The 12627-nt window shown below is 44.9% G+C and overlaps 1 protein-coding gene across 2 annotated transcripts in view; it reads right to left on the bottom strand.

Annotated features, from left to right (window-relative positions):
- SS18 (SS18 subunit of BAF chromatin remodeling complex) overlaps positions 1-12627 on the bottom strand; it is a 36697-nt gene that overhangs the window by 11177 nt on the left and 12893 nt on the right. For both annotated transcript variants that reach the window (XM_081096764.1, XM_081096763.1), the window contains exons 4-6: positions 7521-7674; positions 2749-2970; positions 270-437 (exon numbers count right to left, since the gene is read on the bottom strand). In XM_081096764.1, coding sequence (XP_080952890.1) covers positions 270-437; positions 2749-2970; positions 7521-7674 — 544 coding nt within the window. The remainder of the gene's footprint in view (positions 1-269; positions 438-2748; positions 2971-7520; positions 7675-12627) is intronic.

The raw sequence follows: 12627 nt of genomic DNA, 5'->3' as shown, positions 1-12627 counted from the left end.
GCTGCCCCCTGGTGGTCAGTGTGCTCCCACAGCCAACCTCCCATGGTCCCTCCCCGAGGCTGGCCGGCCCCGATCGGCCCTGAGTGGGACTGGGCGAGACAGCCCCGATCACTGGCCAGGCCAAGGAACCCCACCCGTGCACAAATGTGTGCACCGGGCCTCCGGTCTAGAAATACAAGCCCTAACCTTGCCTGGATGAAAAGTTCACTAAATGGAAAGCCTCCCAACTGTTATTTCTATGACGCGGCCATTCCCAGCGGGGCCCTTACCCTGCTGGGGCGGTCTGTAGGGCGGCATCTGCCTCTGGCCCATCATGTGACTGCCTTGGCTGACCTGGCCCATCATCCCCATGGGCGGCTGCTGGCCCTGGTAGTGCTGCCCACCACCCTGGGGCATGTTGTACTGCTGGGAAGGAGGCTGCTGGTGCATCATTGGACCTGGAGAAACACAAAACATGCACATGATCTTGTTCATATAATATTAACATCTTAGGAGAAATACAAAAATCTTTTTGTCATACTAGAGGCCCGGTGAACGGATTCATGCACATTGAAAGGAAATTAATTAGAAGTAATATTTTAGAGGCCGGGAAGAGACTGCGGGAGATGAGCCAGCTAGGAAGGACCACGGGAGGTTGGCTCCAGGGCGTGTCCAGCCTGTCTCGCCCAGTCCTGATTGGCCAGACCCCAGCAGCAAGCTAACCTACTGGTCGGAGCACCTGCCCCCTGGTGGTCAGTGCATGTCATAGCGACTGGTCGAACGAACAGTCGGACACTTAGCATATTGGGCTTTTATTATATAGGATAACCCCCCAAACACACAATTATAATAAGACATTTACAAATACAAAAACAAAAATAAAAAACAAGAGCCAAGTAACTAAGAAAACTCTTAAAAGCTTAGTAAAGTCACTACAACTAGTACAACTTAGCTGAATTTCAAAGCAACCAATGAAACTTATACCCACGATAGATTTTCCAGAGTAAAAATAGGGGCAGTTCATTAAAAGAGAAATTTTTATAACATGAAAGTTTTAGAAATATTCTCACGAATGTATTAAAAAGTATTAAAACATAAGTATCAAGAACTTTAGTTACTGACACTTATTTCTTCATGATTGAGAGTACACATTGCTAAAACCTAGTATAATTTTTTTATTGTAATTATAATTTTCTTTGATTCTAAAATATCAAATCTTAACTGAAAGTATTTTATTTTTCCTGAAGAGATTTTTTAATACATTGAAAATTTCTTCACTTATTTCCATCCTAATCTCCCTTTTGAAAAGTAACTTATATTTCCTTAAATCAGATCCCTAGATAGTCATTTTCTGAAGTCTTCTTTCTATTACAAAATTCATAAATTATGGGAACAAAGCAAAAAATAATGTTAACAATTATAGTAAAAGAAAAAACTACACATTAGCACAAAAGATGACATTTTTTAAAAAGAATAGTCGGTCCTTAAGTTTGAAATGAATAATTCCTATGAATACAACTCCTTTCTCCGAAAACAGTAACTATTCTCCTACACCCATCTTCCTGCAAGCATTGTTTTCTTCTTCTTCAAACCTTTTATCATAGCAACCTACACTGCAGCAGCCTCCGTCTGTGAGTACACTCTGACTTTTCTCAGCTAGTTTCCAAGAAGCGTGTCAACCTGGCTGTGGCTGCTGTCAGAATCGCTATCAACTGTGTGCGTCTCCTGGCTGCAGCTGGACGGAGAGACCGCGGAGCTCCACCTGGCCCGCCTGGCCCAAGAGGAGCCACTCCGTCCGGGCACTGCACTTGGGAGAGGGATGAAGCCAGCACCAGTGCTCTCACTGGCTGACAATTTACCTTTGTCTCCCTTTGTTTTCAGTGTACCGCATCAAAATTACATAAAATATCTTGTATTAACATTTAAAATTTAGAATATATTATTTCATCACAAAGAATTACCAAAGATTAACACTGACTTCCTTTATCTGAATTCACTTTAGTGACTTATCATAATCAAAATCTAGAAAATTTTATTGCAAATACATGAAATCTATCTTATACTCGTAACCTCACCGCATTTCGTAATTGAGAAAGCTTTAGGCTGGCAACATGCCACCTGTTTAACAGGCAAGTAGCAGAACAGAGCGCCACTTACGGGTTTCTAGCTATTATTCACAGGAATACTTAAAAGAGAAACATGGTAACAATTCCATTCTCTGAGACTGTAATAAACGCTAACAGACTTCACACCAGTCTAATGCAAGAAGAGAGCAGCACCTCCACTAAACGCTGTAGTAACAAATTATGTGACAATTACCTTTACATACTGAAACTCGGCATCAGAAAACATCCATGTAAATCAAGGGAAATCCATAGAAATTAATATATCCTTCACAGGTAAAATGAACCAAAGAGTAGGTAAATTGTTCAGGGTTGTACTTACAACAATAAAATTCTATTTTCTCAATTTTCTAGCTCTAAAGCTTTCATTGATTAGCGTTCAAGTTATTCATTGATTAACTTTTTAAAAAAAAATCCAAAAATACAGCATCTCAAATAAATATCAAAGACATAAAAATAAATAAGCTTACATAAAAAGTTAAATTAAGCAACTTAACTTCTAAATGTAAAAAATAAAATCATTTTAAGCTGATGTCAAACTCAACATTCCTTTTAATTGCTACTGACATCCAACTTACATTTTTATACATCAGCTAACAACTTGGCTGATGCCGCACGCGGGTGAGAGGGACACACAGCTCGTTACCTTGGTTGGGCTGCATGTTCATGTTTGGTCGGGGGCCGTAGTTCCCCATGGGCTGGCCCTGGCTCATGGTCATCTGGCTCTGCACGGGCACGCTCTGGGAGGACGGCACGGCGTGGCTGTAGCCGCCCATGGAGCCGTGGCTGCTGGCGGGCATGCTCATGGAGCTGCTGGTCAGGTTGAGCTGGCTGGGCCCAGGCCCCTGCAGAGGCATATGGTTGGGCCCTTTGAAGAAAGGGGTCAAAACCAAAATACGAAAGTTAGACAGAGGGTCTGCATAAAAGGACCTTAAAATTTTTTTTGTTTTTTTTTTTTTGCATTACCATAGTAATAATACCAAGCAATAACTTTAGTATTTAATCAATAGTAAACTAAGAAAATACTTTACATGAATGATAGCAGATACTGTGAGGTGAATGTTATTATTCCCAATTTACAGATTAAGAAACTAATTCTTTTGAAAAGCCAAAAACATCCTGAAAAAAGAGAAATAAGGGAGGACTAATTTTATAAGAGAACAAAAAATAAAATTGGTGGAATTAAAAGTGTGTAGCATTCGCCCTAGTAGATTTGGCTCATTGAAGGGTCCCAGGTTCAATTCTAGTCAAGGGCCCGTGTTGTGGGCTCGATCCCCAGTAAGAGGCGTGCAGAAGGCAGCTGATCAATGATTCTCATCACTGATGTTTCTATCTCTCTCTCCCTCTCCCTTCCTCTCTGAAACCAATAAAAATATTTTTTTAAAAAGAAAAAAAATGAAAGTTAAATTTCATTAAGAAAAAAAATTGTAGCATTAGCACATAAATAAACTAAAAGATCAATGAGCCCAGAGCAGAGTCTAAAAAGAGGCCCAAATGCTAATTCAGTAAATAATGACAATGGTGACACTAAGTATCGGTGGACAAAAGGCAGGTAATTCAATAAATGATGTTGTGACAATTGAGCAGCCACCTGGAAAAAACCAAGTTGATTCCTACCACATTACTTCCATGAAGACTAATTCCAGATGACTAAAAAAATTCAACGTTAAGAAAGAAGAAAGGAAAAGAAAAGAAACCATGAAAGAAAATTTTAGAGAGGAAAATTTTTAAAATAATGAAATAGAAAGGCCTTCTTAAGTTTGCCAGGAAATCCAGTCATACAGATCGATAAATTAGACTACATGAAAATAAAAAAATTGAACAAGACCAAAACAACCAAAACCAAAATTAAATAATAGAAATATAAACTGGGGAAGATTTTTAGTAAGTCCTATCACAGACTAAACTAGTAAAACACCACCAGCAGCAAATGAAAGGGCAAAGGACATGAATGACCAGCTCACACAAAAACCACAGGAGCCATAAACACAGCAGACTGTTTGCTTTGATTATACTGTAAAAAGGGACGTTAAAACGAGGGGACCCATTTTCCAACTTGCAGACTAGCAAAGATAAAAGTTTTGAGCCAACTATTATGAAGAAGTTCCTTCATACATTGTTCAGGGAATGTATACATGAAAATGCATGTAACTTTAACTCAGCAATTTCAGTTCTAGGAATTTATCTTACAAATATACAAGCTGTTTTGTGTGCCTGTGTGTACACACACAAAATAGTGTGTTTACTTATTTGTCTTCTTATATTTTAGACATGTTTGCAGCAGCGTAACTTTAATAATAAAGAATAACCTATATTTCTACCAGAAGGGATCTGCTCACGTAATTTAGAGGCATCCATAAAAAAGAGTGCAATGCATCACCAAGAAGAATGAGGCAAGCCTATATGCTGAGTGGTCTCTAAAAGAGACCTTTATATTCTCACTAGAGGCCTGGTGCACAAAAATTTGTGCACTTGGTGGGGAGAGAGGGGGGGTCCCTCAGCCCGGCCTGTGCCCTCTCGCAGTCTGGGACCCCTCAGGGGATGACCACCTGTTGGCTTAGGCCCGCTCCCCGGGGGATTGGGCCTAACATGGCAATCAGACATCCCTCTGGCAGCCCGGCTGCCCTCGAGGGATGTCCACTTGCCAGCGGGGAGCAGGCCTAAACTGCAGTCGGACATCCTTAGCACTGCTGAGGAGGCAGGAGAGGCTCCCACCACCACTGCTGTACTGGCAATCAGCCTGACTTGTGGCTGAGCAGAGCTCCTCCCATGTGAGAGCGCCCTGACCACCAGAGGGCAGCTCCTGCATTGAGCATCTGCCCCCTGGTGGTCAGTGTGTGTCATAGTGACCAGTCATTCCCAGTCCTTCTGCTGTTAGGGTCAGTTTGCATATTACCCTTTTACTATATAGGATAGAGGCCTGGTGCATGGATGGGGGCCGGCTGGTTTGCCCTGAAGGTTGTCCTGGATCAGGGTGGGAATCCCGCTTGGGTGCCTGGCCAGTCTGGGTGAGGGGCTGAGGGCCGTTTTCAGGCTGGCGGGTGACTGAAGCTCCCAACCTCTCCTTTTTTTCTTTTTTTTTTTTATTCTGGGATTTATTTACCTTCTATGGCTGTCACTGGAACTGAGAGCCGACTTTAGCTCTGAGGCTCGGCTCCAGCTTTGAGACCTCGGCTGCTGAAAGAAGGTATCGGAGTTTGTTTGGCTTCTATAATTGAAACACTGTTGCAGCTCCAGCTCTGAGGCCCGGCTGGCTGAAAGCAGGTTTCTGGGGTTTGTTTAGCTTCTATAATTGCAACATTGTTTCTTAGAGTGCAGCTCAGAGGCCAGCAGCGGCAGGCAGGGAACCTTGGCTTCCTTCATCACTGGAGCAAGCAAGCCTCCTGTTCACTTCAGCTGCCTGGCTGCCGGCCGCCATCTTGGTTGGCAGTTAATTTGCATATCACCCTGATTAGCCAATGGGAAGCATGTCGGAGGTACGGTTAATTACCATGTTTGTCTATTATTAGATAGGATGATCTCTAAGATACACCATTAAGAGGGGAAAAATGACATGTAACTACCTAATGCATGCTACTGTTTCTGGAATAATAGGAGGTTTTATACACAGAGGGCACCTGGTGAAGGACAACCAGACACCAGTAACCCAGCACACAGTGTCTGCTGAAGCAGAGACTGTGCCTTCTGATACCTTCTGATCTGGGTACTATAGGCCTGGACTATCCTTTTTTAAAAAACCAGTTAATTTTCCCAAAGAAACCTGAGACTGAGCTTATTTGACCAAGAACAAGCAGCATATAAATAGTTCTGCAACTTAGATAAAATATTAAAAACAAAACTAAAATAGTAAAAGCCTAGATAGAAATCTGTGTGAACAGAATAGTTGGCTAAATGCACTAAAGAACTTCTTAAATAAAGAAAATACGAGTAATTGGACTTCTAACTCCTCCTACACCTAATCCAGCTCTCTATCAATACGCTGTTTTGGAAGATGCGCAGTATTCTGCCGGCCCAGGTCATAGCCAGCTGAGACTCTCTGGCTTGTAAAGACAGTCACTCCTCCAGGTGGCCTTACACACAAACCAAAACGTCATGTTAACAGTAACTAAACGGCCGCTCACCTGCTTCTTCGGATTTAAGGCCTGAATGTTATACGGAAAAGTCAAAATCCTACCTAAAGGTATCCAAAATTAAAAATAAAATAAACACAAAACTTCTAACTTGCTACCTCTCCCAGTTTTAAACATACTGGGTCCTGATGAACTAAATGTGAATTCAGCAAAAGTATTCTTCCCGACTACAACCTGAGAAGCAGTCACATCTTTATTCCTACCTCCTGATCAGTGTGGGCGTGTGGGCACTGGCTGTGGCAGGAAATAGAAGAAGGTGCCATGGCCACCTACCCCCCAATCCCCATCAACCCTCTATGGACCGTCCTCTTCCGCTCGCTGCCCTTTTACTTCATTGTCTGCCCCTCACCCCACTCACCAAAGCTGCCAACCAACACAACCACTAAGAGGACATGCTCCTAAGGATGTTAATTATTAATTTTAAAAATAAAGTGTTCTGTTATTTTCATTTACTTTCATTACTGCTATTTGTATGATACTTTCCTTTGTTAATGAAAATAACCTTTGTCGTTAGAAAGTAAAAATATTCTCATATTAACTGCAGAAAACACCCCACCAAAAATTATGGTCATGGGCTGTGGCTGTTAAAAAACAAAACAGTTTAAAGATACCGTTCAGATGAAAAATTCAAACCAGCAAAAGGGAATTAAATAAGCACCAATGGCCGGAAATATCTCCTAAGTGCCTCTGAACTTAAAATGAGCAAATGGTAAAGGAAACAGCTCATGACATAAGAAAGCTGACATATTTCTCAGCCTTTAATTTGGCTGTAACATGACTGTCCGTGTCTGTATCGTGTTATAAACACACACATCTATCTGTACAGCTTCCCCAGCAGTGAGGAGAGCTGCCTTAGCCTGTAGACGGCTTTGTTTCTTTCCCCATGTGGCTCCAGGATCACTGTTTCTGAGACCAAGACATTTTTAATACAAAACTCAGGCAAATGCTAGGACACCTTTGCATAAACAGACCTCAGTGCTTTAGCCACGGCACCATGCCTTGTTCTTCCAGAAAGCTCCGCCAGCAGCCCTCCCGCCCGGTTCCAGGACTAAATTTAGCAGCTCTGTTCATCAGAGGCAGCTGCGTGTCAGCGCCAGCCGAGCCCCAGGGCGGCCTGGTAAACACTGAATACAGGTCACGTAGCTCGGCAGCTAACAAACTCTCAGAGCCCGGACTCGGGGGCATTCGGAGCAGTTTTGTCATCAACAATCTAGGATCCCGGGGGCCCCCATGTCGTTTCAGTTGCTAAGCAACCCTGGTGTTAATGTCTTCGAGGAGAAAACCTTACCCGGCATCTGGCCGTTCATCTGGTTCTGCATGTGGGGCGCAGGGGGCCCCCCGCCGACCATCCCATCTGAAGGCATGTTGTGAGCGCGCGGAGGGGGCGGGGCGCCGCTCGGGTTCAGCCCGCCGGGACCCAGCGGCAGATTCTGGGTGGGTGGCTGCGAGAAGACAGGGTAGGAAACAGGAGGAAGTCAGACTCGACACAGTCAAGGTGCATGTGGGATAGCAGTTGCCTATATTGTTAATAGGAGCAAAAACAAATGCATTTCAATTTGTTTAAATGCACTTTAGTCATAGGCTTAGTAAAATATTTAATATACTCCCCAAATTTCACAATATCATTAGCATGAATATATCACCTGTCCACCTCAGACCACAAGAACACAATACAAGTATATTTTAGTTTATAAAATCTCAACGATGAAAATAAACATTCTAACATTCTATACAAAAAGAATTTCCATTTGTTATGTGTAAGGATCTCTAATGTGTCCATTGCTGTTATTTAAATTGTTTTAAAAATTAAGTATCCTTTCATTATAAATATATTTAGATGTGTTTACTATTAATGATGAATTTTACCTGGGGGAAAAAAAAACCAGTAACAAAAAATTATTAAAGAACTAGAAGACCCAAAACGTAATATACTTTCCGGTGTTTGGAGGGGAAGTGGTTTTGGCGGGGAAATGCTTTCAACCGGCCAGGCTGCGTTCAGCATTCAGCCCGCAGGCTGTGCCCCTGCTCCCAGCTCAGAGCATTACTGATGGCCTCCGCGGGGAGAGGCAGCTGCCGCCGAAGGCCTCTGGCAACCGTCCTAATGAAAGTGTGAAGAAATCACTGCCTGACCTTGAGAGTTCACCAAGGGCGCAGGGAGCACAGAGACCACCTGCCGCCCCTCTGGGGACAGTGTGATGGGAAAGCAAATGGTCAGTTTCTCTCCAAACCCCGCTTTGTAAGCAGGAGGACAGGGCAGTGCCTTTTCAGACCGATGGCGGCCTTCCTCCCCTCCTCTGTGCTCGAGGCACAGCCTCTACTCCTATCACCAGGCATCCCACGGCTCCAGTTTCCGAGAGCCAGTGAGTGACGGTCTGCACACCAGACACTTGCCCACAGCCCCCCCCCCCCCCAGAACGCTTTTGTTCAGCCCTCACACGGGAGCCCTCCACCTTCAGTGACCGTCACCAACGTGCCGAACACAGCCAGGTGCTGCTCCAACAGCACTCACTCAACACTCACCATCTCAGCCTCTTCACTACCGAATCCAGGTAGAAGTGCGCTTCATTCAGTATTTTCTCTTTAATTCTCAACTTAATTCTTAAAAAACACTTAGTGATCTTGTTCCATTTTCAAAAAAATTACCAAATATCAACTCAGTGTCACATATTCCTAATTTTGAAGTATCCTTTATCATCCTTCAAATATGGCTGACCTGGACCCTCGCGTGAAAATAAACGTCCTTCCTCCTATTGTCATATCCAATTTCCTATTGAAAATTCATGTTCTCACTCTCAATAGGTATCAGTTTTTCACTTTCCTGTGACTCAACTCATACAACGTAAGGATTGCAGTTCCCATCATAGTAAGAGAGCTTCTCTCTAGCCCTCCTGCTAACAGAGGTTATCCAGACACACGTGACAACAAGGCCCGCAGAGGCAGGGGGGCTGGGCCTGCAAAGCGGGGAGCCAGCTCAGCTGCAGGATCTCCCGGGCCCAGCTCTCCCCGCCCGCTCTCCTGGCCTGGCTCTCCCCACTCAGCTCTCCCCGCCCGCTCTCCTGGCCTGGCTCTCCCCACTCGGCTCTCCCCACTCAGCTCTCCCGGCCCAGCTGTGTAGCGGGAAAGTATGGAGCACCATGGGAAGGGGCAGGCCCACTGCACTGAGTGGAAAACATCAGTCTGGGGACCAGAGAGCTGGAGACTAAAGAACCAGAGCGGGGGTTCAAGAAAACAGCAATTGGTGAGCGCGAGGGTCTGCCCAGGACGAGGGGGGCAGAGATTGCGGTTGAGGCCCCAACAAGGTAGAAGAGCCTCCATAAACAACCCACGCTCTCTCCTGAGACGTCCAAAAAGCCTTCGCCACAGATTAAGGTCAAAACGGAAGTAGATCAACCCTAAACATCGTAGAGGGAACTCGCAAAAGGCTCCAGGGGATCCCCTAGTGCTTCGCCTACCAAAGAAACCTAATCTCAGAGGAAAATAGCCAACGGAATCCCTACAACTGTTCATTCGTAATGCCTGGCATTCAATTAAAAATTACAAGGCACACTAACAACAAGACTAAGTGGCCAGCGCCGATTAGGATGCTTATAGCAATTTAAAAAACTACAGGAAGTAACACGTATGGGCAACTGCAGAGAAAACGAAACTCTCATAAATGCTATTGGGATTGTACCCAGGGACAGAGCGGTGGGAAACCATTTGGCAATTCCTCACAAAGTTAAACAGTTACCACGTGATTTGGCAATTCTACTCCAGGTATAGATCCAAGAGAATTGAAGAAATACATTCGCATAAAACTTGTACACAACGCTATGGCAGCATTATCCATAATGGCCAAAAAGTAGGGGGGAAATAAATGTCCACCCACTGATGACGGACCACAGAATGTGCTGCACACGCCCATACAACGGGACAGTATTCAGTCACAAACCGAATGAAGAGCTGACACATTACAACACAAACCTCGGAAACACTCTGCTCAGCGGAGGAGTCGGGCTCACAGGGCCACACGCTGTACAGCCCCATCGATATGAAATGTCCAGGACAGGGCAAAGCCAGAGACAGAACACAGGCTGCAGATGCGATGCTGGGCCACGAGCAGCCACTGACAGCCAACTCCAGTCTGGGGTGATGGAAATATTTTGGAATTTGGGGTAGGGATGACCGTTGCACAGAACTGTAAATATACCAAAATCCACTGAATTATATACTTTACAGGGTTAAAATGACAAATTTAATTTGAGTTTTTAAAAAAGTGAGTAAATGGACAACCATGAGAAATAAAAACTAGAAAAAGACACACTGGCTATTACATGTTGGAGTTATCGGAGAGACTTCAAAATAACCGTGACTGGTATGTTCAAGAAAACAAACACGAGCGATGGAGAATTTCAGCAAAGTCCTAGGATTCTTCAGAACCCAACAGAAATTCCAGACCCGAAAAGTATCACTGAGATTAAGAACACAGTTTAGTTTGAGCAAAAGTGAGGATTGGTGAACTGAAAACATACGTACAGAAGCACATGACATGCCCAGAGAAAGTAGAGAAAACACAAAAAAAGTGTAAGGACACGTAAAAGATGGTGAAAGGGTCTAATAACGTACATCCAACTGGAGTTAGAGAAGCAGAGAAAATGAAGCGTCCATAATGTGTGAAGAATGGTAACGAATTTTCCAAAGCTAACAACACATGAGTCCCTGGCCAACGTGGGGAGCTCTACAAGCTTCAGCGTGATAAAAAAATCTAAAACATCAGAGCAAAGCCCTAAACAACCAAAGTCAACGAGAAACCGTAAAAGCAGCCGGGAAATACAACACATTATCTAAGGGTGACAGCAGTGCAACTAACAATCCATTTTTATCAGGAACAACAGACACAAAAGAATAACGTGACATCTTTAAAGAAAACACACCCACCCACCTAGAGTTCCACCGAGGAAAGCCTCCAAACCCGAAGATGAAATACGAGCTTCAGACAAAAGCTGCGAACCCCCTGCAACTGCAGGGAGCGCATCCGCTAAAGGAAGGGGACCCCGGACGGAAGCACAGGCGAGAGGAAGTGATAGAAAGGAATGTAGCCGAAACCGGTTTGGCTCAGTGGATAGAGCGTCGGCCTGCGGACTGAAAGGTCCCAGGTTCGATTCCGGTCAAGGGCATGTACCTGGGTTGCGGGCACATCCCCAGTAGGGGGTGTGCAGGAGGCGGCTGATCGATGTTTCTCTCTCATCGATGTTTCTAGCTCTCTATCTCTCTCCCTTCCTCTCTGTAAAAAATCAATGAAATATATTTAAAAAAAAAAAAAAAAAAAAAAAAAAAAAAAAAAAGGAATGTAGAGGTGAGTGTAAGTGAATATGGATTTTCAAAGCAACCGTAGCAATGACCTGTATGGCTTAACCATTCATATAAATATAAAACACATGCAAGACCAACACAGAAAACAGAGAAAATGAAGTTAAACTGTTACAAGTCTTCTGTATTTCTCGAAGTGTGAAATTTGCCCACGTCGGCCACCGCCTCCTCGGCCACCGCCTCCTCGGCCACCCCGCGGCACAGCTACCGCCGGCACGTCTCTCGCGCTGACCGCTGCCATGGCCTCCCCACTGGACTCCTAGCCCCTCCAGCGAATGCTGCGCACGGCAGCCAGGATAGGCATTAACATCTACCATTCGCTCTTCTGCTCAAAATCCTCCAAGAGTTTCCAACTTCAGAGTAAAACCAAAGCCCTCACCAGATTGGAGGAAAAGCCTACAAGGTGGAACCTGTCGCCTGGCCCGGGTCCAGCTGGTTGGAGCATCATCCCGGGCACCCAAGGGTCATGGGTTGGATTCCTGGTCCGGGCACACGCAGGGGGCAACAACTGATGTTTCTCTCTCATCGATTTTCTCTCTCCCTCCCTCTCCCTATAATCAGTAAACCATACCCTCGGGTGAGGATTAAAAAAAAAGATAGGGCCTGTCCACACAACTTCCTTACCATCATGTTCAGTCACAGGAACCTCCATGTTCTCGAACCCCAGGCCCTGGGCCTCAGGACCTTCCCAGCCCCGTTCCTGCTCCAGACACTCCGCCTCCGGGCTCTGCCCGAATGCCCCTCCTCAGGGAGGCCCGCCTGACCCCTACTTCCCGCTGCAACGCCATCCCACCTGCAGCACCCCCCCACCTCCCTGCCCTGCTTCCCGTCTCGGTAGCTCCTACCATCTGACAAGGCACGCGGTGCGGTTACTGTTATGCCTGCCTGCTTGTTAGGACAGAAAACCAAAGGGAGCAGGAATAGCGTCTGGTTTGTTCACTGATGTTTCAAAAAGTACCTACCGACTGCTGCCTGTCACAGCAGAAACTTAATATTTAGTAAATAAATGAAAAACTCACAATTTAAATGATTTACCATGAAACTAA

This window comes from Myotis nattereri (genome assembly GCF_964212035.1).
Source record: "Myotis nattereri genome assembly, chromosome: 8".
NCBI classification, from domain to species: domain Eukaryota; kingdom Metazoa; phylum Chordata; class Mammalia; order Chiroptera; family Vespertilionidae; genus Myotis; species Myotis nattereri.
Note: the sequence above shows the minus strand (reverse complement) of the source record. Positions and strands in the feature narration are given on the sequence as shown.